The sequence below is a fragment of the Sciurus vulgaris genome (genome assembly GCF_902686455.1).
Source record: "Sciurus vulgaris genome assembly, chromosome: 2".
Taxonomy (NCBI): Eukaryota; Metazoa; Chordata; class Mammalia; order Rodentia; family Sciuridae; genus Sciurus; species Sciurus vulgaris.
In genome coordinates, this window is record NC_136462.1 from 27,084,112 (window position 1) to 27,111,616 (window position 27,505).

The 27,505-nt window shown below is 38.1% G+C and overlaps 3 protein-coding genes across 10 annotated transcripts in view; 2 read left to right on the forward strand and 1 right to left on the reverse strand.

Moving 5' to 3' along the window:
• NOXRED1 (NADP dependent oxidoreductase domain containing 1) overlaps positions 1-12,856 on the forward strand; it is a 28,628-nt gene extending 15,772 nt beyond the window's left edge. For 3 of the 4 annotated variants that reach the window (XM_079130186.1, XM_079130185.1, XM_079130187.1), the window contains 3 exons: positions 1,800-1,951; positions 2,544-2,766; positions 11,752-12,856. In XM_079130186.1, coding sequence (XP_078986312.1) covers positions 1,800-1,951; positions 2,544-2,766; positions 11,752-11,929 — 553 coding nt within the window. In that variant the 3' untranslated portion in view covers positions 11,930-12,856. Of the gene's footprint in view, positions 1-1,054; positions 1,236-1,799; positions 1,952-2,543; positions 2,767-11,751 lie in introns of all 4 variants that reach the window. The other variant, XM_079130188.1, reaches the window with a different exon arrangement.
• An 8-nt stretch (positions 12,857-12,864) lies between these two features.
• On the reverse strand, positions 12,865-26,341 carry SAMD15 (sterile alpha motif domain containing 15). 2 transcript variants are annotated; one of them, XM_079130175.1, is made up of 3 exons: positions 24,332-26,336; positions 22,620-22,718; positions 12,866-14,767 (listed from the first exon to the last, which is right to left on the reverse strand). In XM_079130175.1, exons 1-3 carry the CDS (start codon positions 26,171-26,173, stop codon positions 14,531-14,533), a joined length of 2,178 nt encoding a protein of 725 aa, XP_078986301.1. In that variant the 5' UTR covers positions 26,174-26,336; the 3' UTR covers positions 12,866-14,530. The 2 variants fall into 2 exon arrangements, with proteins under 2 accessions (XP_078986302.1, XP_078986301.1); XM_079130176.1 differs by lacking the exon at positions 22,620-22,718 and having other exon boundaries at positions 12,865-14,767; positions 24,332-26,341.
• A 67-nt stretch (positions 26,342-26,408) lies between these two features.
• TMED8 (transmembrane p24 trafficking protein family member 8) overlaps positions 26,409-27,505 on the forward strand; it is a 48,644-nt gene continuing 47,547 nt past the window's right edge. For 3 of the 4 annotated variants that reach the window (XM_079130183.1, XM_079130180.1, XM_079130181.1), the window contains exon 1: positions 26,409-26,666. In XM_079130183.1, the coding sequence (XP_078986309.1) occupies positions 26,549-26,666 (118 nt within the window). In that variant the 5' untranslated portion in view covers positions 26,409-26,548. The remainder of the gene's footprint in view (positions 26,667-27,505) is intronic. The other variant, XM_079130184.1, reaches the window with a different exon arrangement.

A 27,505-nucleotide genomic window follows, 5' to 3' on the forward strand; every position in this document is an offset into this window, starting at 1 on the left:
ACTAGGCAAGTGTAAGGAATGAGAATGATTCATGGAAGAATGATTCATGTACCTGCTTTCTGAAATTTCTCTTGTCCTGTCTGTTTTACAGGTTCATGAGTATCTAGATAACCTCAGCATCATTTCTGTCATGTACTCTTGGTTGTTAAAGTAAGAACTCACCTCTCCAGTGTCTCTCATATTCTCTTTTTTAAAAATGTTGTTAGCGTATGCTAATTATGCATACTGGTTGAATTTCTTGTTAAATATTCGCACGTATATGCATGCACAACACAATTGGTCAATCTCATTCCCCACATATCCTTTTTTTTTCAACAATGCTTAAAATGTGTGCCAGATGTGAGTGTACATTTTAAATTCTCTTTTAAAAATTCATACTGCAGTAAATACAAATGATTAACCACCGTGAGTTTTTTATGCACTACATGAATTATCACATTTCTCTATATTTATAAATATCAAGTTGTATATACTTACTTTATGGAAACTGTTAAATCTTTCCATGCTCTTCCCAGCATCTGCGCTATACTTTTCTACTGTTCTACTCTTACCCACCAATTCAAGCCACTGACTGTGTAACTTTGGGCAAGTCACATGGCATACTGAAGTCTGAGTTTACTCATCTGTAATACAGGAATACAACTAGTCTCTGCCTCAGAAGGTCCTCATGAGGGTTATCCTAAAGAATATACATAAAGTAAATTATCCAGCACATGGTAAACCTTCAGTAAATTGAAGCAGAAGGCTTCTGAGAGATTTTTTTCTTCCTTAAAACTTTTGGAAGAATTCCAGCATTTGGTGTAAAAGTAAGATAAAAATGAATTACATCGGCATCTCAAGTATTGCTGTAGTGGCACTGGTTGCTTTAGTAATAGGATTAGGGCATGGTGCATAGCTCATAGAAGGCATAAAGGAGTGTCTTCTGATTTAGGAGGCAGCAAGTCTTAGGTTGATTTATTGAGATAAAATAGTGATCATCCTCTCCCCATAACTGATACTCAGGTCAGACTCCTTTGTACTATATTCTTTTTCTGTCTTCCTTTATCCTCCTCAGTTGAGTTCCAGAAGCTGGGGGTCCAGTGCTTTTACCATAATTCTAGTCTGGTGCGTTGGGCCAACGTGATATTCCTCTGCTGCTTGCCATCTCAGGTGCCTCATATCTGCATACAAATTCAATCCAGTCTCGAAAAGGCCTGCATTGTGTACAGCTTTGTAGCTGCCATCCCAATACCCAGGTATCTTGTTAGGACAAGAACAGAATTGGCAGAACTGCTGTTTCCTCATCTTTGACTATTTCTTCCCTCTTGGAGTTGATCATTCCCAGTAATAAAGATGAGGCAGCTTGATCTGCAGGAAGACCCAGCTAGCCTTTCTAACTGTGTCTTCCTCAGTTTCCCACAAAAAGCCCTTGTGGGTAAGATATTTTGTTTGCTGTATGAATGTTGAGAATTTGTAATAGCACATTGCCTCCCACTACTTGAAGCTGAATGTTATTCCTCTGTGCATCAATGAGAAGAAAAACTACCAGTCACAACAAGAAAAGTTACTGCAAATATGAATCAAATATTATTTTTCCACTCCTAGTATCTAGCCTAGTGCCTGGCACATGATAACATTCATTTAGCATTTGTTAGATGAATGGGTAAACAATCCAACTCTTTGCAGACCTAGACATGCATGTGTCTCTAAACAGTGCTGTGCAGGAGAGCCTGTTTGCTGGTGTTGGATGTGAATGCAATAGATTATGCGATCATTTATTCCAGTCCTGGCATTGCATTCCCAGTTTTGGTGCCTTCCAGGTTGAAACTACTACTAAACCACACCAATATCTTGCGACCTCAGTATCATTGTGTTGAGGATTTGGACAAGATCTGGGGAGCCAATAAGGAAATCACAGCTGCTCTCCAGGATCCTGTGATTCTCCGGGCTACCTGCCCCTACAGTCCTAATGGTAACAATTCACCATATTTCTGACCTCCTTTTGAAATTGCCTTTCCCTTGGCCTGTTCCTATCTCACTAATCCCTGGAATGCACGTGTTTGTCTGGGAGAGCACAACTTAGATATATTCTCAGTCCTTTAGGTTTGGAATTAGATCAGTGTTTGATGATAAAAAGCAGCCATCCCTGCTCCCTGAGGAGATTGATTATCTGTACTCTTAGAGATGAAGTGGAAATAACCAGAGGAAATAGCTTAAATAAAAGAATGCAATACCTGGAACTAAAATGGCTTTCCCATGTCCTGATCTTAAAGTTTTCTCTAGTACCTTCCCATTATTGGCAAGGACCATTCTGGAGATACTTTTGTCACATTTGTAGTGTCTACATTAGTCATATGTGTCCTCCTTTGTATGGTTAACATATGATGTTATAAAGGGCAAACTGAGCCTTGACTTTTCAGAGGCAGGAATGTTAGCTCATCTCCAGGTCCTTATTACCAACCCATTTTGGAGAAAACACGGCTTATAGTCACTGTCTGGATTTCTCCTAGGGTCCTTGCAACTCATTTTTGGTGGTGCTGATTCATCTTCTCATTGATGTGTAGGCGGAGTAATCCTTAATATCAAATGGCTGGAGGGAGTGATCTATGCAGCCCTCAACGTGTGCACAGCAAGCAACGTGGATTGCAGACAAGCACTGAAGCTTCTGAATCAACTATTTCTCTCTGTGCACTTCAAAGACTGTAGGAAACATGAAGACTCTTGCCCCAAATTTCAGCTACCACATGTTGTCAGCAAATCCTATGTCAAGAACTTGTTGCATAGAAGGTAAGATGTCAGCCAGCCAATCATTCTAAGTTCTTACATACTCCTGGCTTAGCAGATGCTCTTTCAACCTTTCAGGTTCTTTTTAAAAATTGATAAAAAATAATAGTCTCGGACTGGGTTTGTGGCTTAGTGGTTGAATGCTTGCCCAGCACTTGTGAGGCACTGGGTTCAATCCTTAGAACCACATAAAACTAAATAGAGAAAAGGTATGGTGTCCATCTACAACTGAGAATAATTTTGAAAATACATCCTTGTAAAAAAATTAGCCAGTAGCAAAGTAAAGGCTCCTTTGCCCTCAATTCCATTTCATAGATTTTACCTCTGTTTTTACATTTTTATCTGTGCATTTACAAACATATTTAAAAATTTTTTTAGATATAGATAGACCTTTATTTTTTATTCATTTATTTATATGTGGTGCTGAGAATTGAACCCAGTGCCTCACACATGCTAGGCAAGCGCTCTACCACTGAGCCACAACCCCAGTCTTACAAACACATTTATATTGCCATAATATTATTATAGTGCATGATATTCATTCCTATGTACGGTGTTAGAACCATGGGAACTACATATACTGCTTTTTCATGCCATTCCATGTTAGTACAACCATATCTGCTTTACTTATGAACAGTTGCATAGGCATCTGTTAGATACATTTATTAAATTTGTTCACTCCTATCTCCACTTGATATTAATGTAGTTTTTTCCCTTTGCCTCATATTTTGCACAAAGGGCTCCTTTGAACATCCTTGTACTTATTTTGCACACTTGAACCAGAAGTTCTGTTGGATAAATATGTGGATAAATTTCTGGGTTAGAGATTATATGTTTTCTGTTTGATAAATATTCCCAAATTACTTATAAAAACATTTACGCTAACAACATGAGAGTGTCATTTCTCTATAGCTTGATAGCTATAAAATCAGTTTTTTTAATCTTTGATATCACGTGTAAAAATTGTTGCTGCTGTGATCAGTACTTCCTGCCATGAGATTCACTGTACAATTTTAATTCCTTTTCCTCTTTGACTATTAAACATGTCATCCTTGAAGCAATCTCTTTTGTGTTTCATGATTCCTTGCTATTTTAGTCAATCTTTTGTCACTTGAACCAAAAGACCTGACAAGAACAATGGAGAGAAGGAAAAGTTTATTTGGGGTTCATGGTTTCAGAGTTCTCAGTCTATTAACGGCCAACTCCAATGCTCTGGACCTGAGGTGAGGCAGACATCACTGCAGAAGGGCATGGAGGAGAAAAGGAGCTCAAGATATAGCAATCAGGTAGCTGAGAGGGAGCTCCACTCACCAGGGACAAAATATAACCTCAAAGGCATACTTCCAGTGACCTACCTCCTCCATCTGCACCCTAACTGCCTATAGTTACCACCCAGTTAATCCATACCAGTGAATTGATCCACTGATTAGATTATAGCTTTCATAATTAATTATTTCACCTGTCAAAATTCTTGCATTGTCTCACACATGAGCTTTTAGGGAACACCTCATATCTAAAACCATAACACTCACATTCTCCTCATCTTCTTCTTATCTCTCGGACTCCTCTTTTTGTTAACTTCCTCTGTCCCACCCTCAAATCTGGGAGTTTTCAGGACTCTATAGGTCCTATTTTCTTTTCATACTACATTTGTTCTTGGGTGATCTCTTTGGGAACTTAGGTTGCCATCTTTGTTCAGATAGCTCATACCTCGGTGTCAATGCTGTGTTTAGTAAGTGCACACTCTCCATTGCTGTTGCAACTCAACATGTTCAAAGACATACTTGTTCTTATACTCTGCTTCTGTAGGGTTTCTTATCTAATTATATGATGCTTCATCAGGTTTTTCCAGCCAGAACCCTGGAAGTAATCCTTGATTCTTCCCTCTCATCTTGGATTCCAGTTAATCACCAATGGGCAGCTTATTCTCTAGTGTGTGATACACTTTCAGATTGAGGATTTTTCTTCTCTGTTATCCTGGGTTAGTCTCTATTACTATAACCTCTATTATCCTAGGGATTCACTTCATCTCTCTGTTATTTTGTTTCCTGAATTCCCACTTGACTTCTGTGATAGTTTATTTTTTTATATTAGTAAAACATGTCCTGTATTAGCTTCCTGAGAAAAAGGTCCAACAAAAGTAATTTTTAGAGATGTTTCATATCTGAAAATGGTTTTTATTCTTGTGTAATGTTTTACTTAGAACATAGCCAAATACAGAATTCTAGATTGGAAATGATTTTCCTGTACAATTTTGAAGCATTGCTCCATTGTTTTTGGGCTTACAGGATTGCTGTTATTGCTGTTGAGAGTTACCCTACCACTCTAATTCTTGATCCTTTGTCTGAAACCTGCTTCTTTCTAATTTGGAAGCTCATAGGTGCTTTTACCTCAGTATCCTGAGATCTTATTATGTACCATGATGTGGGTATTATGGTTTGGAAGTGAGTTGTCCCCTGAAACATCTCTTAATACATGGATGTTGTTCAAAGGCAAAAAGATTAGATTATAAGAGCCTCATCAGTTGATGGATTATTCATTTGAATGGATTCCTGGGTGGTAACTGTAGGCAGGTGTGGGGTATGGATAGAAGTAGGTCACTGTGGACATGCCCTTGGGGGATTATACTTTGTCCCTGGTTCCTCCCTGTCTCTCTCTGTTTCCCATCTGTCATAAGCTGAGCAGCTTCCCTCCACCATCCACTTCTGCCATGATCCCTTTCTCAGACCCAAAGTAATGGAATTGGCCAACCATGGACTGAGCTCTCTGAAACCCTGAGCCCAAAATACACAATCCTTTCTCTAAATTGTTTTTTTTTTTTTTTTTCAAGTATTTTGGTCACAGTGACAAAAAGCTGACTCACATGGTGAGTCTATTTTAATTCACTGTTGAACACTTGGTGGACTTTCCCCCCCTTAACTTAAAAAAAATTATGAAATATAACACATACATAGAAAAAGTACCTGTTCTATAAAGCCATAAATATAACTTAATGAGTCATTGTAGAACAAATACTCATGTCACTGTCACCCACAAAAGCAAAGACAACCACCACCCACAGCATATTTAATGGGATTTTGCAATCTAAATTCTTCTGTTTTCTCCAATCATGTCTGATAATTTTGTTCCCTCCCATTTTCTCTGTTTTCTCTTTGTGGCATTTTTATTAGTCAAATGTTGGACCTCTCGGATGGATCCTCTGATTTTTATCTTTCTTATCTTTGGGATCTGCATCTTTTTTTTCCTTTGCTTTATGAGAGAGTTCCTCAACAATCTTGTTTTTTTCTGTCATATATATTTTTTACAGATGGACACAATACCTTTATATACTTATTTTTTTATGTGGTGTTGAGGCTTGAACCCAGTGCCCCATGCGCGCAAGGCAAGTGCTCTACCACTCAGCCACAACCCCAGCCCTTCTGCCATATTTTGATAGCATAATATTTTCATGTTTGCTATCTTATTTTGAATTTCAAAGTTGGTTTAGTCTCTGCATATTCCTATTTTATGTAGCACCCTGCTGTCATTTCATTAGGCAATATACTTATCTCTTTGAGAATATCAACTATTGGTGTTTTTCTCTTCTATGAGCAGTCTGTTTCTTTCAAGCTGTTTTCTAATCAATTGTTTTGGTCTCTATCATTTTAGAGGCTTTCTTCAAATAAACGGTGAGCCTTGATAGTTTGCTCATATTTAAGATCCTGGATACTAAAAAAATTGCTTGGAGGGGTTGGTGCATAACTCAGTAGTAGAGTGCTTGCCTGGCATTCATGAGGATCTGGGTTCCATCCCTGGCACCAAAAAAAAAAAAAAAGTTTGGAAACTTTGATTGTCATTATGATCTTTACTATAAACTGACTTGGTCAGTTGTTTCCTTGGGAAACCCTGAATATTGGTATCTTTAGTCTTTTCTTTTTAGTGAGTCAGACTTCTTCCACCCTCCTATCTAGAAGAGATATACTTGCAATCAGCTTTTTGGAATCCAGGTTAGAGAATTTGTGTGTGTGTGTGTAGGGGTCTTATTCACTGTATATACTGTATATATATATATTTTTTACTTTATTATTTTCTCTCTTTTCAACATGATATCCCTTCCCTCAACACTCAACAGTACATATTTACCTGCTGCCCAGAGACTTTCTTTTTGACCCTTTCTAGAGAAAAACTGTCAGGGATGTGTGTGTGTGTGTGGGGGGGGGGGAATCCTGTTGTGCAGCATAGTAGGTAAGTAGGCATTGTTCTTCTTTTTAAGATTTTCAACCAATTATCCTGCTTTTAGTCCCCTCTTAACACCACTTCCAGATGTACTTGGTCCCGTTTCCTCAGTCTTTTGTGGGCTCTTAATGTAAATAGACAGTGACTCTTGTTAGTACTGACATAGGATTCAGTTTTCCCATGTAGGCTCAGAGTTATTTTTTCTTCATTTTCTTTCCAACTTCTAAAGTTTTCACTCTTGTGTTTTCTCTCAGCCTAATTTTATGTCCTTTGCCTATTTTGTTTTGACTATTTTACTTATTATTTTGTAGGAGGTTTAGTAGGACTAGTAACCCCCTATTATGTATACTGGAACTATTTTTCCTGAACATTGTATTGTTCTTTTTGGCATATTTTGTTGTTCAAAAGTTTCTAATTTTTGTAATAAAACTTGTGAAATCACTTTATGGTTTCATGCAAAGCAAGTGCTCTACCACTGAGCCACAACCATAGTTATAAAGGTAACTCTTAAATGTCTTCAAGTATTTAATTTTTTAATATTTAAATATTTAAATCTTGAGATTTTTAATATCTTTTATTCACTTTGAAAAACATTATTTATACAGACAGTAGTTAACCCTTTTCCTATCAATTTGAAATAACACTTTTATTTTCTAAATTGTGACGTATTTTGGGGTATATTTGTATACTCTCCAGAAACTGTGGTCCTGTTTTTCAATTCCCATGCCACAAGTAATCAATGTAGTGTGTAGTGTATAGAAGTGTTATCTATCTGGTAGAGCAAGTTCCCTTCATTAATATTTTTCAAAATAATCTTAACCCTTTCACACACACATATATATATATATATATATATATTTTTTTTTTTTTTTGTACCAAGGATTGAACCCAGGGGCGCTTAAACACTGAGCCACATCCCCAGCCCTTTTTAAATATTTTATTCAGAGACAGGGTCATACTGAGTTGCTTAGGGCCTCAATCAGTTGCTGGAGCTGGCTTTGAACTCAGGATCCTCCTGCCTCAGCCTCCCGAGCCACTGGATTACACTGCACCTGGCGACACATGTATTCTTTCATGTGAACTTAAAAAAAAATAACAAAAATAATATATTTGTGGTAAAAAGCTTATCCACTGTAAACTAAGTAAAAAGTGATATTTTCCCAGACTTTAAATCCCATTTTTCAGTGATAACTGCTATTACTATTAACTGTGACAAATTAACTGGGAAATGAATCAGAGACATTTAATGTTGTCATTGAGACAGGGTCTCACTCAGTTGTTCAGGCCTTCAACTTGTAATCCTCCTGCTTAGCCTCTCCAATAACTGAGATTACAGGTCTGCTGCACTGCACCTAAGCTGTTCTTTTTTTTTTTTTTTTTTTGTAATTTTATTTCTAGTTGTAGATGAACACAATACCTTTATTTTATTTTTTATGTTTTATGTGGTGCTGAGGATTGAACCCAGTGCCTCCAAACGTGCTAGGCACGCACTCTACCACTGAGTCACAACTCCAGCCCAAGCTGTTCTTTTTAAATTCAAATATTTCCATTTTTATCTTTTTTTTTTAAGTTTAATTTTACAGGGTCTTAATAACCACATATTTATTACTATTATTATTATTATTATTATTATTATTATTATGGTGCTGGGGCTTGAACCCAAGGCCTTGTGCTTGTGAGGCAAGCACTCTACCAAATGAGCTATGTCTCCAGTCCTTCATTTTTATCTTTAATAAATAGTTCATTTCTTTATATATATATATATATATATATGTTTTTTTTAGTTGTAGATGGACACAATACCTTTATTTATTTATTTATTTTTTAAATTTTTTTTTATTGTAAACAAATGGGATACATGTTGTTTCTCTGTTTGTACATGGCGTAAAGGCATACCATTTGTGTAATCATAAATTTACATAGGGTAATGTTGTTTGATTCATTCTGTTTTTTTCCCCTTCCCCTCACCCCTCCCACCCCTATTTATTTTTATGTGGTACTGAGAATCGAACCCAGTGCCTCACACATCCTAGGCAAGGGCTCTACCACTGAACCACAACCCCAGCCCCCAGTTCCCAGCCCTTTTTTTTTTTTTTATATTTTATTTAGAGACAGGGTTTTGCTGAGCTGCTTAGGGCCTCTCTAAATTGCTGAGGCTGATTCTGAACTCAGGATCCTCCTGCCTCAGCCTTCCAAGTCACTGGGATTATAGGCATGTGCCATCATGCATAGCTTGCAAATAGCAAACCATGTGCTATTTGCCTTTCAAATAACGATTATATTTTGGGCACAAATTTCCTGTGTTAGTCAAATCTTACTCCTTGCTCTTGAAACTACTGACATACTTAGGTTATCTGGAAGTTTATTTAGAAATATAGAATCTGGCACCCCAGGCCTATGTAATCACAGTCTGCATTTTTACAAGATCCCAGGTGATACTTACATACATTAAAATTGGAGAAGTAATATGCTACCTTCTTTGACAGATGTTTTGTTAGAAAGGCGTGGCATATTAATATTTCCATTGCAATTATAGTTTTTAGAATTAGTTTTATAGTTTTAAAATTCACTTTTTAATCATCTTTGCATTATAAAATTTGAAGTCATACCATATGATGAATAACAGTTCACAAATTTTAGTATATCCTTGGTGAATTATACCTTTTAATTGTATATCTCCCCTTTTTTTGAGACATTTTATTTAGTTCACACATGCTAGGTGAGCACTCTACTGTGCTACAACCCCAGCTCACTTTCTGAGACATTTTAAGAAATATATTTTATTGGGGTTGGGGTTGTGGCTCAGTGGTAGGGCACTTGCCTGGCATGTGTGAGTCCCTGGGTTCGATACTCAGCACCACATAAAAATAAATAAAATAAAAGATCCATTGACAACTAAAAAAAGAAAAGAAAAGAAAAGAAAAGAAATATAATTTATTGCTTAGGCTGGCATTGAACTTGTGATCTTCCTGCCTTGGCCTCCAAGCTCTGGGATTACAAACATCCTCACCCAACAGTGCCAGGCTTGTTTTCATTTTCTTGACAATGTATTTCAGAGCAGAAATTTAAAATTTTACTGAAGTCTAGTTTATCAGATTCTTTCTTTCATAGATCATGCCTTTTATGTTACAATTTAAGTCATGGCCAAACCCAAAGTCATTTGGATTTTCTCCTGTTTTCTTCTAGGACCTTTATAGTTCATTTTGCTCTTAAATCTATGACATATTTTGAATTCATTTTGTAAAGTGTTTAAGTTCTTTGCCTAGATTCATTTTTTTCTGTATGTCTGGTTGTTTTAGCACCATTTGTTGAAAACCATATTTTCTCTATTGTATTGCTTTTGGACTTTTGTTAAAGAATAGTTAACTATATTGTATTTATGTGGATCCATTTCTAGGTTCTCTATTCTGTTTTATTGATCTTGTGTATTTAACTGTTTTGATCATGTGGTTTTATAATATGTCTTCAGCTGGGTGGTATGAATCCTCTTTGTTCTTTTCCATCTATATTGAGTTAGCTATTGTGGGTCTGTCCTTTCATATAAACTTTGGAATTTGTCAATAGTCATAAAATAACTTGCTAGAATTTTGAATGGGACTGCTGAATCTACATCAAGTTGGGAAGTCTGTAGTATTCAATTATAACAATAGAAAATGGACCAAGATTCTGATATATAGGAAAGAGATTGACTTGTATTTTAACCTACCTTGCACTAGACATTTGAACTAATCTAAGGACAATTTTAAATACTGTATCATTTTGCAGGTAGTATGAGTACTTTATAATAATATAATCCTGATTCTTCCCTCTACTTCCTTGTGTCATTGCTGTCATTCATTTCATACACACACACACGTGGATTGCCATTATTTTGAACAAACTCTTATCTGTTAGCTCATTTAAGAATAAGAAAAATGAAAGTTTTCACTTTACCCTCACTTATTCCTTCTTCAGTGTTCCTTCTTTCTTTATGTAGATACAAGTATAATTTTCCTATGTCATTTTCTTCCTATAAAGTACTTCTTTGAACATTCCTTGCAAGACAGTTCTACTGGCAACAGATTCCCTCAATTTTTGTTTTGTTTGATGAAGTCTTTATTTCTTATTAACTTTTGAAGGATAAATTTGTAGGACCCAGACTTCTAGGTTGGTGGTTTTTTCTGTTAACACTTGTGAGATCTACTCACTGTTCTTTCTCATCAATTCACTTATTTCATTTCTTTCTCTTCTTGTATACATGGTTCCTAGGGAAAAGTCAGTTTAATTTTTATCTTGTTTTCTCTAAGTAAGGTGTTTTCTCCTGAGGCTTCTTTTAGGAATTTTTCTTTCTTTCTTTCTTTTTTTTTTTAATTTGAATATATGTCTAGATGTAGTTTCAAGTTTTTATTTATTTTTAATTTTTGTTTTGTTGGTATTTATTCTGCCTGCTTGGTATTCTCAGCTTGCTTCCTAGATCCCTGATTTGGTGTCTGACATTAAGTTGAGGACATTCTGACCTTATTGTTTCAAATATTCTGTTTCTTTTCTCTCTTCTCCTTCTAGCATTACCATTATGTATGTGTTCCACCTTTTATGGCTTTCCATAGTCCTTGGATATTCTGTTCTGTATTGTTTAGTCTCTGGTTTTTGTTTTGTTTTGTTTGTTTTTCAGATTGGAAGTTTCTGTTGAGATATCTATAAATTCAGAAATTCTTTCCTCACAGTCATGTGCTTAACAACAAATAAGACGTACTGAACAGACATAAAAAATAACAGTATTTTTTTCCTTCCCAGGCCTTTTCCTTGGTTTGATCTGACTGCTGTACAACTCAGGGAAACTCCCTTTAGCCAGTATCACTCCACCAATACTGTTCTCCAAGATCACCTGACCTATCTGTACTGTGATTCATTTGGCATCTCTCCAAACAAAGAAGAACAACCTGTGGATCTCATGGGCTCTCCGTCCCAATAAGAGACCTCAGGAATCAGGAATTTTTTTTCTTCTTCACAGATTGTTCTACAGTGGTTATGCCCTGATTATCAAAACTGACAGGGGAGTTATGTGATTGCATTATGTTTGAAAATTGTACTGATGGCTCTTTCAAATGTAAAATAAAACAAGAGATCCTATATGTCAATATGCTTGGGTATGTCTAGCTTTCAGAAGCATTCAAATGAAACGCACAGTCTAACCCACTTATGTAAACTGCTTCCCCAGGAAAGCCTTGTTAACACGAATTATTTCTCTTGAAAAAGTTAAATTCATTATTAAATAATTACATTATTAGACAATTACATATTGCAGTTTCTTTTCCTGTAGTAGTATGTAGCTTGCAAATAGCTTGATTTTTCCTGTTATTTTTGTAGTAATGCTTCTATGGCATTCACCTGTTCATTGCTGCAACCAAAATACCTGACAAGAACAATTTAGAGGAGTAAAAGTTTATTTTTGTTTCACAGTTTCAGAGATTTAGTTCATGGTGGACTGACTCCATTGCTTTGGGCCCAAGGTGAGGTAGATCATCATGGTGGAAGGGCATAGTGGGGGAGTGTCACTTCATTTACGGAAACTGGGAAGCACAGACAAGTGGCTGCAGGGAAGCTGAACCATTCCAGGGCATGGCCCCAGTGACCCACCCCTTCCTCCAACCCCAACACCTGCCCACAGTTACCAATCAGCTATCCATTCAAATTAGGATGCACTGATCAGGTTACAGCTCCCATAATCTGATCATTTCACATCTGCATATTCCTGCATTGTTATAGGAGCTTTTGGAGGACACCTCATATCTAAACCATAACACTTGGTAAACAATTAAATTATGCTTCATTCATGCTTATTCCAGTTATATCTGACTGTTCTGATACTGTCTTATTTTAAATTATTTCTATTTGAACTATTTTAAACCACAAAATGATTTAAAAAACAACTGGCAGGGCTGGGGATGTAGCTCAGTGGAAGAACATGTACTTAACATGTGTGAGGCCTGGGTTTGATGGACAGTCCCAAAAAACAAAACTACAAAACCTGGCATTTATATTAAATGGCTAAAAATAACTGTACAATATAGATCTTATTTCTATAGTGCAAATTTGTTTATTTCCTTTATGTTTTACAAATACACTTTGTCAATTATAGTAGAGTTGAAAACAATAGTAGCGATACCATCAAGCTTCACTTATTACACTCTATCACTAAACAGAACTACCGTTTTCCAAATGCTAAAGTGCTTCTAGACAAAATCATTCATTATATATGAAATTCACCTTGGTCTTAAATTAATCACTTACTTTTTTTTTGTATAATTGTGAGTCAGGCAAATCCAATGTTATGGCTTTAGAATGGTTTCTGATAAAACTTCTTAGTCTATTTTGGGAAAAATTAAGGTTGATCATCAAATATTAATAGTATGAATATTAATTTGAGGCACTGCTCCTTATTTCAGTAGGAAAAAAAAGAACTATTTCTTTTACTGTGTGTTTAGGTGTAGGGAACTGGAAAAAGTACATCAGTGCCTTTCTGAATTGTATTAGCACTTTAGTGATTCTTAGGATTAAGAAGTGAGACCAGCAGTTATGTCTGTAAAACTGGAGGGGAACAGGAATCATTCAGGTAAGAAACATTTAATAATTTCTTTTGAGAAGTCCAGTCATAAGTAGAGTCTAGCTTGAATTTCATTTTATAAAGATCTGGAAGTTCCCACATAAAATTGCCTTGAAGTTTTGGTAGTCAGTGGTACTTCTGTAAGTCATGTTGTTTTTAAGAATGTGTACAAATCTAAGAAAAACTTTTTTTTCTATGATGCCAAAAGGGAAAGAGAAACTTCTCCCTCCTCTTTCCTAAAGTTATTTCCTTTAGACAACACAATTGCAAATCCTTTGTCTTTTTGAAGATATATGTAAATCTTTTAAAAAGATAAATAACCCTCTTGCCAGTTTTATACCCCAGGACAGTCCTTTAGAGGGCCTTGGAGCCATCTTTTTGAAATGTACAAGTATTGAGACAGATGGTACCCTGTCTCCTTTCTCTGTGGGGGCTGGTCCAAGTAGTAGCTTCCTATTTGTGATCAAGATACGAGGTTTTATTTTGCCATTAGATACAGATAATTAACATGCATGTAATAGACTGTATCTGTCTTGCTTATCTTAAAGTGCGAGTTATTTTTGCCTTTATGATCTCTTTGACAACTTGCCTATGATGTGATAGCAGTTTACTGCTTATTCAGTAATAAATGGCTTCTTTTCTACATTCGTGTAGAGGATCATCTGGACTGGAAGATTTTATTTTTAGTTATATTTCCCCAACATGTCCTACTACCAGGCATATTATTAGAATATATCAGGAATTCTCACAATTATCCAAGAAGATAAGAATTGCCATCTTTGTTTTAAGGAGGTACAAAATTGAAACACAAATAAAGGGAAGGTGTAGTAAGTCAGAGAACTAGGAATGGAGCCAGCAGTTCTAACTCTGATCCTTAATGAAAGAGAAAAGAAGAAAAACCAAAAAGGCCACACGTCTTCTTCCAAGTAATTAAGTTTGATCTTTCAGTGTAAGTGAAATGCATTTCCTCTACGTTTCTGCAATGTTAACAGCCTTATTCTCTTCAGGGGCAGATATTTCTGGAGCATAATCCTGTAATCCTGCTGCTTTGACAAATTCAGAGAAGTTCAAGGAATCAGATTTTACCCCAGTATGACCTTTTTGCTCTAAAAATAGGCCAATATTGTCCCTATAGGGGAGCCTGATTGAGCGGCTGAATAATGGCTCTTCAATTCCCAGTAGCTCCCGTGTATGTTGAGAAATCACCTGAAACGCAAGGATAATATTTTTAATGAGACTGACTTGAAAATACAACTAAATAAAAGTTTTATGCAGTTCCTAGGCCCCTTGAATGCTAATCCCTTAAATGATTTCACTGGGAAAATTAAAAAATTAAATAACATTGACAAACTTACTAGCCTAGTCTTACCAAAATCAAATTCTTAAATGTTATATGACTTAACTGTTTTTTTTTTATACCATTGTCAAGTATTGAGTATGTGCTTGGTTAATAGTGTTACAAAGTGTGCAAGTGTCACACTGGAATCAAGAACTACAATCTAACCATCAATTCAGTGAGTCTTAGAGTATGTTTGAGGTTCACCAATAGACAATGAGGGTCCTCTGATGGGGTATGTATTTATCTAAAACTGCAAGTTCTTTCCTCAGTTCTGATGAACAAATAACAAACAATAGACTTTGTTTTCCCCTAAGACTTAAAGCAAATTACTAGTAACTTATTTGAAGTTAGTAAGGATTATTAGAAATAGGTAGTCATGAACATTATTAGAGTTTTCTAAGGAGTCTTAATTCCATATTCAAGATAATGGCACACACTCAATGCTTGGCAACTCTGCAGAGCACCTCATATTATACATGATTTTAAGCAGATATTTGAAATGCCAGCAGTGTTCAAGAAGATTCTATTACTACTATATCATCATTGAATTTTCTATTGGTTTCAAAAGCTGTTATCTTTACTTTTATTTGCAAACTATTGAGGGTTTTGCTTCTTCATCATCAATTTATTGTGCATGGATCAGTTATGCATGGATCAGAGTGTAACTATGCACATTTGCCTAATTGGAATTATAATTTACTTTAAACCTGAAGACGTAATTTTCATGGTTCAAATATGAATTATCTCTACCACTTTTATAATGCAAATGTATAGTCTCCTTAAAATCTACTTGTTGATTCCTGTACAACATAGATTAATCTGAAACGCATTTTGCTAAGGGATAGAAGCCAGATCCAAAGACTATATATTGTTTGATTCCATTTAGGTGATATTTTTTAAAAGGCACAATTATAGGACATTATAGATCAGTGTCTTCCAGGGTTTGAGGTGGAAGGACAGGCCAAATACAAAGGGGATACAGAGAGAAGTTTTAGGTAGTATGGTTTTCTGGTGGTGGATACATGACCCTATGCATTTGTCACACACATAGAACTATACATGACAAAAAATGACTTCAATGTATGCAAAGTTTTAAAAAGCCAGGGTACTGGGTAAATCCCAAGGTGGAGTATAGGCTGTGGACAAATGAATCTAACTGTATTATATAATCTACATAATCTACATTCAAAGAGTGGGGGAGAAAGGAGGACATCTAAATAACTTTAACTTTGGAAAATAGAACTTTGTCTAGGTACTGTAAGGCTAAAGAAGAACTATACACAAACACTGTAATCCATTTGGTAAATTTCTCATAGAGATACATATATATAGATAAGAAAAGTCAGGTTTCTCACTGTCAGAAAATAAATTACAAACAAGCAAGTGGGTTTGGAGGCAGGAAGATGAGTAAAGGCTAGAATAAATCCTATGATGTCGAACTGCAGTCAGAGAGATCAATGTGAACTCAAGTTTATTAATATATATATGGATATGTATGATATATATATATATGGATATGTATGGACATCTATATATATTGATGGATACAGAATAAGAGATACTTATGCACATGTGGGCTAGTATGTATACATACATCCTGAGACCTTTCTGCTCAGAGTACTTAGAAGCATGACACTTCAGTAGGAACAAGCAAAGTTAGTGCCCACATCTTGGTATCTAAATACTATTCTCTGATAAAAGCAACCAGGGCTTCATGGAGACATGGTTGATGGCAGGGCTGCAGGGTGGAAAACATAAAATGTGTCTGAAGCTAAGAGTAGTGCCAGAAAGTAGGGAGATTTTTATTTTCAAATGGGACATGTCAAAAGGACACAGGAACCAATTGAAAAGAGCTCCCCATTGTAAAAAATGGAATAATTTGAGCAACAAAATACATAATAAAATTGGGTTATAACCCAAAGAAAAATGTCCACAAATCCATACTAATATAAATGAATATATAAATCCTGAGGGAAAAGGGATGATTAAATGTAGAAGAATTTCAGAATAACTCTAACTAAACAGAAGAAATGAGGGAAATAGAAAATCATAATGAAAACAACATAGCAGTAATTTAGCAGGGAAGACCCACTGATGAATGCTAAGATTAGTAGGCAAAACTGAAAAGTAGCAGATGTTTGCATAGCTTCAGACTATCTTCTGCAATATATTTATCACTGTGGTAGTTTCACTATATTTTCATGAAATTTTTGATACTCCTCACTTGAAGGTGGAGCCTAACTCTCCTCTCCTTAAATATGGGCTGGAATTGTAACTCACTTCTAAAGAAGAGATATAAAAGGGAAACACAGTAACTTTGACCTGGCTGTCCCACATTAACCAAGTGATTAACGTTTCCAGTACTAAATCATGTTGACATCACATAGCCCTGATATGATGAAATGAGAAGGGCTTATCATTTCTGTGGTAGTCGCCCCCAAAATCCATAACTTTAATCATTGGAAAGAGTAGAGAAACTAAAATTGAAGGAAATTTACATAATATCTGATCTCTGATCTTCAAATGTCAAGTTCATAAAAAACAGATCAACATGTTAGAAGCAACCAAAGAAACCTGACAGCTAAGTCCAAAGTAATATCCCAGATTAGATCCTATAAATAAAATTATCTATCAGTGGAAAAACTGCAGAAATAGGAATAAAGTCTGTTATTTAATAATAAAGCACTATTTTGATGGTATATTCTTAGTTTTAATAAATACTCCATAGTTGCATAAGATGTTAATGTTAGGGGAAGCAAGGTTGAGTACACAGGAACTCTCTGTACATCTTTGCACCTCTTCTGTTACACTGAAATTATTTACAAATTAAAAGATTTTTTAAAATAAAAATGTCTATCTAGAAATACTCAATTTCTGACATGTTATGAATTTGTGCTACTTAAATAATTTGTAACAAGGCAAGTGTAGTAAAATTACTGAGATATTGTAAAGTTTATGAGACTATACTTTAAAATATAAAATCATGCATACAACATGAATAAGCAACTCATCTATGTTCTTTCCAAATATTTATCAGATTTCTTTTTGTTTACTTCATGCAGTAAGTAGCAGGTATTTTGAGAAGAATTTTCTAAGAAAAATGAAGTAAGCATAATGCTCTTTTGTCTGTGATGTCCTTAGAATAAATAAAACTGACTTATATAAGTGTTTTGCTATAATTATAACAGTGGAATTAAAAATGCTTTCTACAGGGGCTGGGGTTGTGGCTCAGTGGTAGAGCACTTGGCTAGCATGTGTGAGGCACTGGGTTTGATTCTCAGCATCACATATAAATAAAATGAAGGTCCATGAACAACTGAAAAAATATTTTTAAAAATGCTTTCTACAAGCAGTCATGAAATTAATCTGGAAGAATAAGAGACCTTGAATAACCAAAGCAATCCTGAGCAGGACAGTGAAGCAGGAGGTATCACAATACCAGACCTTAAACACCACTGTAGAGCAATAGTAACAAAAACAGCATGGTATTGGCACCAAAATAGACAGTTAGACCAATGGTACAGAGTAGAAGACACAGAGACAAACCCACATACAGTTACCTCATACTAGACAAAGGAACCAAAGACATACAATGGAGAAAAGATAGACTGTTCAACAAATGGTGCTTGGAAAACTGGAAATTCATATGTAATAAAATGAAATTTTATTCTCACCCTGCACAAAACTCAACTCAAAATGGATCAAGGACCTAGGAATTAGACCAGACACCCTGCACCAAATAGAAGAAAAAGTAGGCCCAAATCTTCATCTTGTTGATTTAGGACCAGACTTCCTTAACAAGACTCCTAAAGCGCAAGAAATAAAAGCAAGGATCAATAAATGGGGTGAATTCAAACTAAAAAGCTTTTTCTCAGCAAAGGATACAATCAATAATGTGAAAAGAGCCTACAGAGTGGGAGAAAATATTTTCCACCCACACGTCAGATAGAGCACTAATCTCCAGAATTTATAAAGAACTTAAAAAACTTTACACCAAAAACACAAAGAACAATAATGGGCCAAGGAACTGGCAGACACTTTAAAGAAGAAGATATACAGGTGATTAACAAATATATGAAAAAATGTTCAACATCTCTAGTAATTAGAGAAATGCAAATTAAAATAACTCTAAGATTTCATCTTACTCAAATTAGAATGGCTATTATTGAGAACACAATAATAGGTGTTGGCATGGATGTGGGGAGTTATACATTGCTGGTGGGGTTGCAAATTGGTGCAGTCACCCTGGAAAGCAGTATGAAGATTTGTCAGAAAACTTAGAATGGACCCACCTTTTGACTCAGTTATCCCACTCTTTGGTTTATCCCCAAAGGACTTAAAATCAGCATTCTACAGTAAAGCAGTCACATCAATGTTTATAGCTGCTCAATTTACAATAGCTAGGTTGTGGAACCAACCTAGAGGCCCTTCAACAGATGGATAAAGAAACTGTGATATATATACACAATGGAATATTATTCAGCCATAAAAAATAATAAAATTAAGGCATTTGCAGGTAAATGGACAGAATTGGAGAATATCATACTAAGTGAAATAAGCCAATCTCAAAAAACCAAAGGTTGAATGTTTTCCCTGATAAGTGGATGATGATACATAATGAGGGTGGGGGGGTGGGAGTGAGAGAAGAATGTAGGAACTTTGGAGAACGTAGAAGAAAATGAGAGGAGGAGGGGGCAGGAGTATGAAAGATGGTGGAATGAGACAGACATCATTACCCTATGTACATGTATGATTATTCGAATGGTTATGAATCTACATCATGTGCAATCATAGAAATGAAAAGTTGTACCCTATTTGTGTACAATGAATCAAAATGCAGTCTGTAAAAATAAAAATAAATAAATAAATAAAAGATTTAGGAAAATCTACAGGGTTGATGTTTTAGTTCAGTGGTAGAGTGCTTACTACCATTCTCAAAGCCCTAGGATTGGGTTCATGGCTCAGCAAAACAAACAAGGAAATGCTTCTTTTATCAGTAAGAAAAGTGACTACACATATTTAAATGCATAAATGATGTCTAGGAAGTCTCCTAAATCTGAGTGCATAATTTTTTTTTACGGGGATGTACATGTCAAGCAAAGTTTACGCCACATACCTCTAAATGTATTGAACTTTATGTATTCTAGTACCTCATGGAGAGGTCAAATTTTGTGACTTTGAAAATAAGTATTATGAAGTTTACTTATTCAAACTTTTGGAAATCTAAGGAAAATCAGAGTGTTCATCATTTACTTTGGGGATTTCAGAAGATTTTTAAGAGCTCATTTCTTGAAAGACCAGAATTATTTTAGGATTTTTATTATTTCACATATTCTAGAATTAGAATATCAAGGAAGTAATGTGAATTGAACTCTTAAAAAAACACTTTCTTAGATGGGTTTGGTGGTGCCAGATACCAGGGAGACTGAGGCAGGAGGATTACACATTCAAGGCTAGCCTGGGCAATTTAGTGAGACTATGTCTCAAAATAAAATAAAAAGACTAGGGATATAGTCAGGGGTAGCGTGCTTGCCTAGCATGTGCAAGGTCCTGGTTTGACCCCAGCATTGTAAGAAAAAAGCTCTATCATGATAAGGAGTGAAATTCTTCTAACTTAAATGTTTTAGGAGTTTGGATTACAAATTACTGTTTTGTTAATTCTATTCCTTATTTTTTTCAGAAAATTCATTACAAGTAGAAATAAGACTTTATAATTACAACTCTATTATCTTTGAACATAAAAATAATAAGATACTTATCTGGCAGTATTTGGTAACTATATGAGGGCATGGCTGGAAATACCGTATATATGTAGTCCTTTCTGTATCATGCACATGAATTTCATGACTATAAAAGTGTTCATTTGGGGTTAGGGTTGTAGCTCACTGGGTTTGATTCTCAGCACCACATATAAATAAATAAAGTAAAGGTCCATTGACAGCTACAAAAATAAATATATTCATTTAGAGAGGCAGTACAGGATAGTGATTTAAATAGAACATGGGGACTGGGGTTGCAGCTCAGTGGTAGAGTGCTCGCCTAGCATGCATGAGGTCCTGGGTTCGATCCTCAGAACCACATTAAAAAAAAAAAAAATAAAGGTATGGTGTCCACCTACAATGAAAACAAAATATTAAAATAAAAAAATGAATAGAACATAGATTGGGAAGTCACATAGAATGGATTTGAATACTGTCTCTTAAACTTATCAACTGAATAATCTCTTGTAAACTGCTTCACGTTTATGGGCTTCCGTTTTCTCTTCTATAAAATGAGGATTAGGTGAAATAACATATGTATGGTGCCCAACACATAGTAAGCACTTGAAAAACAATAGCTATTAGCAGAATTCAAGGCTCTAGTTTAATCATTTAAAAGAATTTCCTTATACTTTAGTGCCAGTGAAAAGACTCAAGTTTAATAAGTGTAGTTTTCTTATTTTTGGAATCACATGCTTTCTGGAATTATATAGTTCTAAGGCCTGATGAAGATCCCAGAGAACCAATTCCACAGCCTGTCTCAGGCCTAATAAATTAAAACCACTGGAGGGTGGAGCCTGGAAATCTACCTTTAAAAAAAAACTCATCTGATTCTGAAGACTATCCACGTGTGGGAACCACTGAGGTACAGCATCTGTGGGCATGGCTGTACTGGGTGAGCCCTGTTATGTTGAGGTGGGGATGCTAGTGCGAAGGTTACAACTGAGACTGTATGTGTTTATACATTGTTAACACTACAAATGAAAGGTAATATTAAAAAAAAAAATTTTGTAGTTGTAGATAGACAGCATGCATTTTTTTATTTGTTTATTTTTTTATGCAGTGCTAAGGATCAAGCCCAGTACCTCACATGTGCTAGGCAAGTGCTCTGCCGCTGAGCTATAGCCCCAGCCCGTGGAAGGTAATATTAAGTAAAGAAGAGTGATGATGGACTGTTAGTGCTGGAGAGATGAGGCCCAGAGAGGTTAATGTAACTTGTTTCAAAGTTAGGCATCAGAGCAGGCAAAACACATATGGTGTTACATAAATGCTAAGTGGGTATCAGAGTCATAAAGTGTTCTGAGAGCTTGGGAAGAACAAGGTCAGGAAAGACTTCTTGGGGAGATGAGAATGAGAAATTGGTCTTGAAGGATGATTAAGAGTCATATTAGTAAAACAGGAGAAGGGATCTGAGTAAAGACACAGAGAGGCATGCGCCAGACAGGAATGTGAACTGTGAGGGAGCATGGCAGGCTGCAGCAGAAGAGTCAAGGAGAGGAGTGGTAGGGGAGACAATGTGGCTGCAGACAACTCGTGGAGGGCCTTGAATCCTAAACTAAGGAGTTGGGACTACCAGGTAAACAGAGGAGTCCAAAGAAGATTTCTGAATGGTATATGAATAGCTGGAAATCCAAAGTCTAAAGACAGCCCTTGAATCCAAAGAGCCTAAGGAAAGAGGCTAAAAGTGAGAGGTTACTTCAGTGTCCAAGGTATGAGCAACGGGGCCTAAAAAGTGGGGATGGAGAGAATCAGCCAGCCAAAATGCCACAGGAGAAACTGACAGTTTTTGGGATCTTTGTAGGGATCAAAGGACAGAGAGGAAGCAAACGCTGTGAGCCTGGGAGACTGGGAGGACAATGACACCATGGACAAAAAAATAATCAGAAGAAAAGGAGGTTGGTCTGGGACCCATGGTAGCATTTTTACAGTGTTCCACGGGGAAACTTTGTACACAACTCACCTTCATGTCCTCAAAATCTGTTATTCCCATCTGAGGGAGGTTTGAGCAATTTACATGGATGAGTTTTCGGCCACTAATGAAGTTTGTGGTAAAACACTCCTGTCAGTATAAAAAGCACAACACTTAAAAATGCACTCGGCTAGAAGGAGGAAAAGGAGGGAGGGAGAGAAGGAGGAAGGACAGAATGGAATCATGTTAGTTTCCAGCTCTACACTGAGAAAAAAAATTTAAACTTATTTTGTATTTTAATAGTATCACCTATTTTCTAAGTTCTTGATAAAATTTATTTCATGCTGCATCTTAAATTTATTTTCTGGGGGCAAGCTACAACCAATGCTTCTTCATGTCTCAATTTCTCTTTTCTTTCTCCTTCCCCTCTCTTTCTAAAGTACTAGGGATTGAATCCAAGGCTTTGTATACACTAGACAAGTGCTTTGTGTGTGTGTTTGTGTGAGAGATGCTACAACCAATGTTTCTTCATGTCTCCTTTCCTTTTTTTTTTCAGTACCAGAATTGAATCTAAGGCCTTGTACGTGCTAGGCAAGGTGTCCACCACTGAACTATATCGCCAGCCCTTTTTATTTTATTTTGAAACAGGGTCAAGCTAAGTTGTCCAGGCTTGCCTGGAATTTCCAATCCTTCTGCTTCAAGCCTCCTGAGTAACTGGTTTCAATTACATTTTTATGTACAGGAGATAGAAAAGGTTTCAGATCTTGTGATGTTTTGTGGTAGCCTAAAATCTTAGTTGGAATCAGTAAATTAAGAGACTTATACTATATTTTTGATAAAGCTCTTTTGGGTGATTTCACTAATTCACGTTAATACTCTTAAGCACTCATGGTACATGACATACCTGGGGCAGTCTCATAAAATTAACAGTAAAAGTTCAAGGTCAGGGAGTTGCATTAAAACAACTTGACAAAGTACCAACAAGTCTACATTGGACAAAATCTATTTTAAAATATATATATTTTTTTTAATGAAAAGAGGCCTATATAAATTTCTTGGTCTTTTTTCAAAGATTGCAGAGAAATGTAATCACTGGAATAAAGAAGGAAAACAAATGCTTTATTATTATTATTAATTATTATTACTGTGTGTACTAGGTATACACACTAGGTACGAGGGATTCAAGTCAGATGTGCTCTACTACTGAACTATATCCCTACCCCTTTTTACTTTTAATTTTGAGATAGGCTCTTGCTAAGTTGCCCAGAATGACCTCAACTTTGTGATCCTCCTGCCTTAATCTCCCAAATCACTGGGATTACAGGCATGCACCACTGGCTTGTTCATGTTTTTGAGATGGGCTCTTGTTATGTTGTTGCCTGGGCTGGTCTTGACCTCTTGGACTCAAGTGATCTTCCTAGGTCAGCCTTCCAAGTGCGAGAACCTCAGGCACATGCCACAGCATCCAACTTTTGAAAAAACAAACACGACCCTCCCTTCCTCTCCTAAAATAAAAATATGTATCAGTGGCAAGGGTAGCTCAGTGGTACTGTGCTTAGCATGTGCCAAGCCCTAGGTCTGATCCTCAGAAATACATGTGTGCATGTGTGCACATGTGCGCGCGCACACACACACACACACAAATTACCTTCCCCAGAGTCCAGGACTTTTCTGGTGAATAAGAGGCAAGATCTCAGGTCAGGGTAGAGGAAATATGAGGTAGGATGAGAGCAATGATTTTTAAAAATGTTAATTTTCTATACCTTGTATTGAGGGAAGCCTAGCTGGCTAATCCATTCTGCAACATTCTCTGGGCTCCATTTAAGATATTCAAATTGGAACTCCATCTCTTTTCTTTCTGGTGGGGATTTATCTGAAGGTACTGTTTCTTTCAACTCTTGGCCTAAATCTGTAACTTTCTCTCCACTAAAGGGCTTTTTAAAGTCTGTCTGAGTCTTTGGGAGGTTTAAGAATTCATTGATATCACTAAGCTGAAGCATTTTGGGAAGTTCTTGGGGAGTCTCATAATCTGTGCTAGTTGACTCCACTTCACTTTGTGTAAGAAGTCTAGATGCATAGTCTGTTTTAAAAGTTGTGTCAATTTCTTCTAATGACACTTTCATTGTTTGATACTTAGAGTGTTCTAGCTGATCCTTCTCCATAGAATACTTAGATTTGATTGATTCTGGTCCTTCTTCTTTGAAAAATTCTGTATGTGGCTTTCTTGGTTTTGTTTCATTGGGTAACTCTAGATTTTTCTCCTCAGTTGGCTTTGTTTGTCTATTCTCTTGAACTTCAGGTTTGGTCTTCTGTGGTAGTATTTGACCTGTTTTCTCAATTGATTTTCTTGGTTTCTTCTTTGGAAACTCTGATGTAGACTGCTCTGGGGGCTGTAGACTTTTTTCCTTAGTTGACTCTCTTATTGTTTTCCCTGATTTAGACTTCTCTGGTGGTGCCAGTTCTATCTTCTCACTTGATTTTTTCTGCTTCTCTTTATGATCTATTGGTTTAGTGTTCTCTGTTGGTTCTAGAACTTTTTCCTCAGTTGACTGTCTTTGTGTCTCCTCTTGAACATCTGGTTTGATCTCCTGTGGTAGTACTAGACCTGTCTCTTCTGCTGTCTCTGGAATCTTTTTCTCAGTGGACTTTCTTTTTGTTTCCTTCAGAACTTCTGATGTGGTCTTTTCTGATGGCTCTAGACTTGTTTCTTTAGTTGATTTTCTTAATTCTTCCTCAGGAAGCTCAGATTTGACCTCTTTTAGTGCCTCTAGAACTTTCTCCTCAGTTGACTTTCTTTGCATCTCCTCTGGAATTTCTGGTTTAGTTTCTTCTGGAGGTTCTAGATCTGCTTCCTCAGTAAACTTTCTTGGTTTCTGGTCTGGAAATTCTGGTTTAGTCTGCTCAGTTGACTCTCTTTGTGTCTCCTCTGGGATCTCTGGTTCAGTCATCTTTGTTGGCTGTAGATATGTCTCTTCAACTGATTTCTTTGGTCTCTCATTTGAAAAATCTAGTTTGGACTGCTCTGGAGGAGGTTCTAGGCCTGTTTCCTTATACTGCTCTCTAAGTGATTCCTCCGGAACCTCCTTTAGGAACTCTAATCTTGTCGTACTGATTGTGGCACCTGCAACCTCAGACTTGGTTTCCTTTGGTAGCTGTGTATCTGTTTCTGAAGCTGATTCTGTGAGGACATCCTCTGTAACATCTGAGTTAGCCTCCTCTTGTGGCTCTAGGTGTGGTTCCTCAGCCATTTCATCCACAGGTGCCTCCAAATCCTTGTAAAGTTCTTCTCCCATCTCTCTCAATGTCTCCGACTTCAACACTTGGGGCATCCCTGAATCAGTCTGGCTAGACAGCTCAACCTCGGACTCCTTGGACGCCCGGCTTGGTTCTGGCTGCACATTCTTTGCAATGTCTGGCTCTTTCTCAGTCTCTGGTGGCCGTGGCTCTTGGTCATTCTCTGAGGGTAGCTCCGGGCCTGCCTCTGTCTTGGTGTCTGGTTCGGCATTTCCAGACAATTCACGAAGTCCAGACAGTGCAGGCCTCTCAGGCTCTGACTTCTCATTTCCATCAGAACCAGAATCATAATCTTCTGGGACTTTCGCCATTACGCAGTTCAGCGGACGCCCAGGCCTCCTAGCAACCTCAACTTCCGACAGCGTCTCTATGGATACTACGATTTCCGGCAGTGAGTTGCTGCATCTTCCCAGGTTTTCTTGAGTCTAACCAATCCCAGGTTTAAAGAACTGGCGATCCCGGGCACGCAGTGGCCCTCCCCGCGCCCGCGCCGCCAGCCTCCGCGGGCGGGACTCCTGCGGCCGCACCCCGGCCGGCACACCGTCCCCGCGGCCGCGGCGCAGCTTCTTCCGGCCCCGGGCTCCCTCGGCTCTTCTCGGCTCGCCGCCGCCGCGTTCGCTCGGCCTTCGGCTGTTTCCGGAGCCGCCGGCGGCTGGCGGTGGAGACGCTCCGGGCGCGGGCTGCAGATGTCGAACCCGCAGGCGGCTGAGGGGCCGGGCTTCTGGAGCCCCGCAGCCCGCCGAGGGTCGGCGGGCGGCGTCGGGGACGGCCGGGGAGTGGAGGGGCGCCAGGCGGCCGCCGCAGGTACGCATTGCTGGGCGCCGGCGGGTGGGTGCCGCCGCCCCAGGGCCCCGCACCTCGGCGCCAGCCTCTGCGGCGCTCTCCCGGGCCGCGCGGACCCACCCCCGCAGCCCCTCGCGCGCGGGACCCGCTCCCCCTGGGACGCGACCCTGCCCCCGCCGCTGCCGCCACCCGGGCCCCGCGGGCGATCGAGGTTATTTTGTTCCCCGTTTCGAAATGCCTCGGTTCCTGCCGCGCTTCCTTTCTCAGACCAGCCCGGGCGGTCGTGGCGGGGCTGCTCTGCTGGCGCCTCTCGACTGCGGCCGGGGTCGCTCGCCCCTCCGTGGGCTGCCGAGGCTGCCGCCCCCTGCTGCTGGCTCCTCAGCCCACCCCAGGTCTGCCCCCTGCCCCTGCCTTTCCACGCGCTTCTCCCTCACCCGGTTGGCAGCGTCGCCTTCCTCTGCCCAGAACCCGGCTTCGCGCCGGCCTGGGTGCACTTAGGCCCCCTCACCTCGCCGTCGTCCTCCCCGTCCCCTGGGTGGGAGGGCTGAGATGAGCAGCGGAGACCCAACAGGTAGGCTCTGAGGTCTCCAAAGAACACGGTCGCCAAAGCAAAGGCAGCACACAGGCTGCAGCGGGAATTTTGGCCATCTCCCGTTCTCCAAGGCTCTCGCACTTTTGTTCAGGACTGTCCGTTTCCACCCAAACAAGTTGCTCTGTATGGGTTACTTCATTGTGCAGAGATGAAAGGGACAGAGTATTCCACTTTTACCTCTCAGTCTCAGGATCACCACACCGATGCATCTGAAAGGATGCTTGCTCTTTGAAATGGCCTCACCAAGTAGTAAATAAATCATTTCCAG

Coding starts and splice junctions, on each gene's coding strand:
- SAMD15 (XM_079130175.1), bottom strand. CDS start 26,173: ATGGCGAAAGTCCCAGAAGATTATGATTCTGGTTCTGATGGAAATGAG. Junction 22,719..24,331: donor TAGGCTTCCCTCAATACAAG/GTATAGAAAATT, acceptor TTATACTGACAG/GAGTGTTTTACCACAAACTT. Junction 14,768..22,619: donor CAGATTTTGAGGACATGAAG/GTGAGTTGTGTA, acceptor CTTGCGTTTCAG/GTGATTTCTCAACATACACG.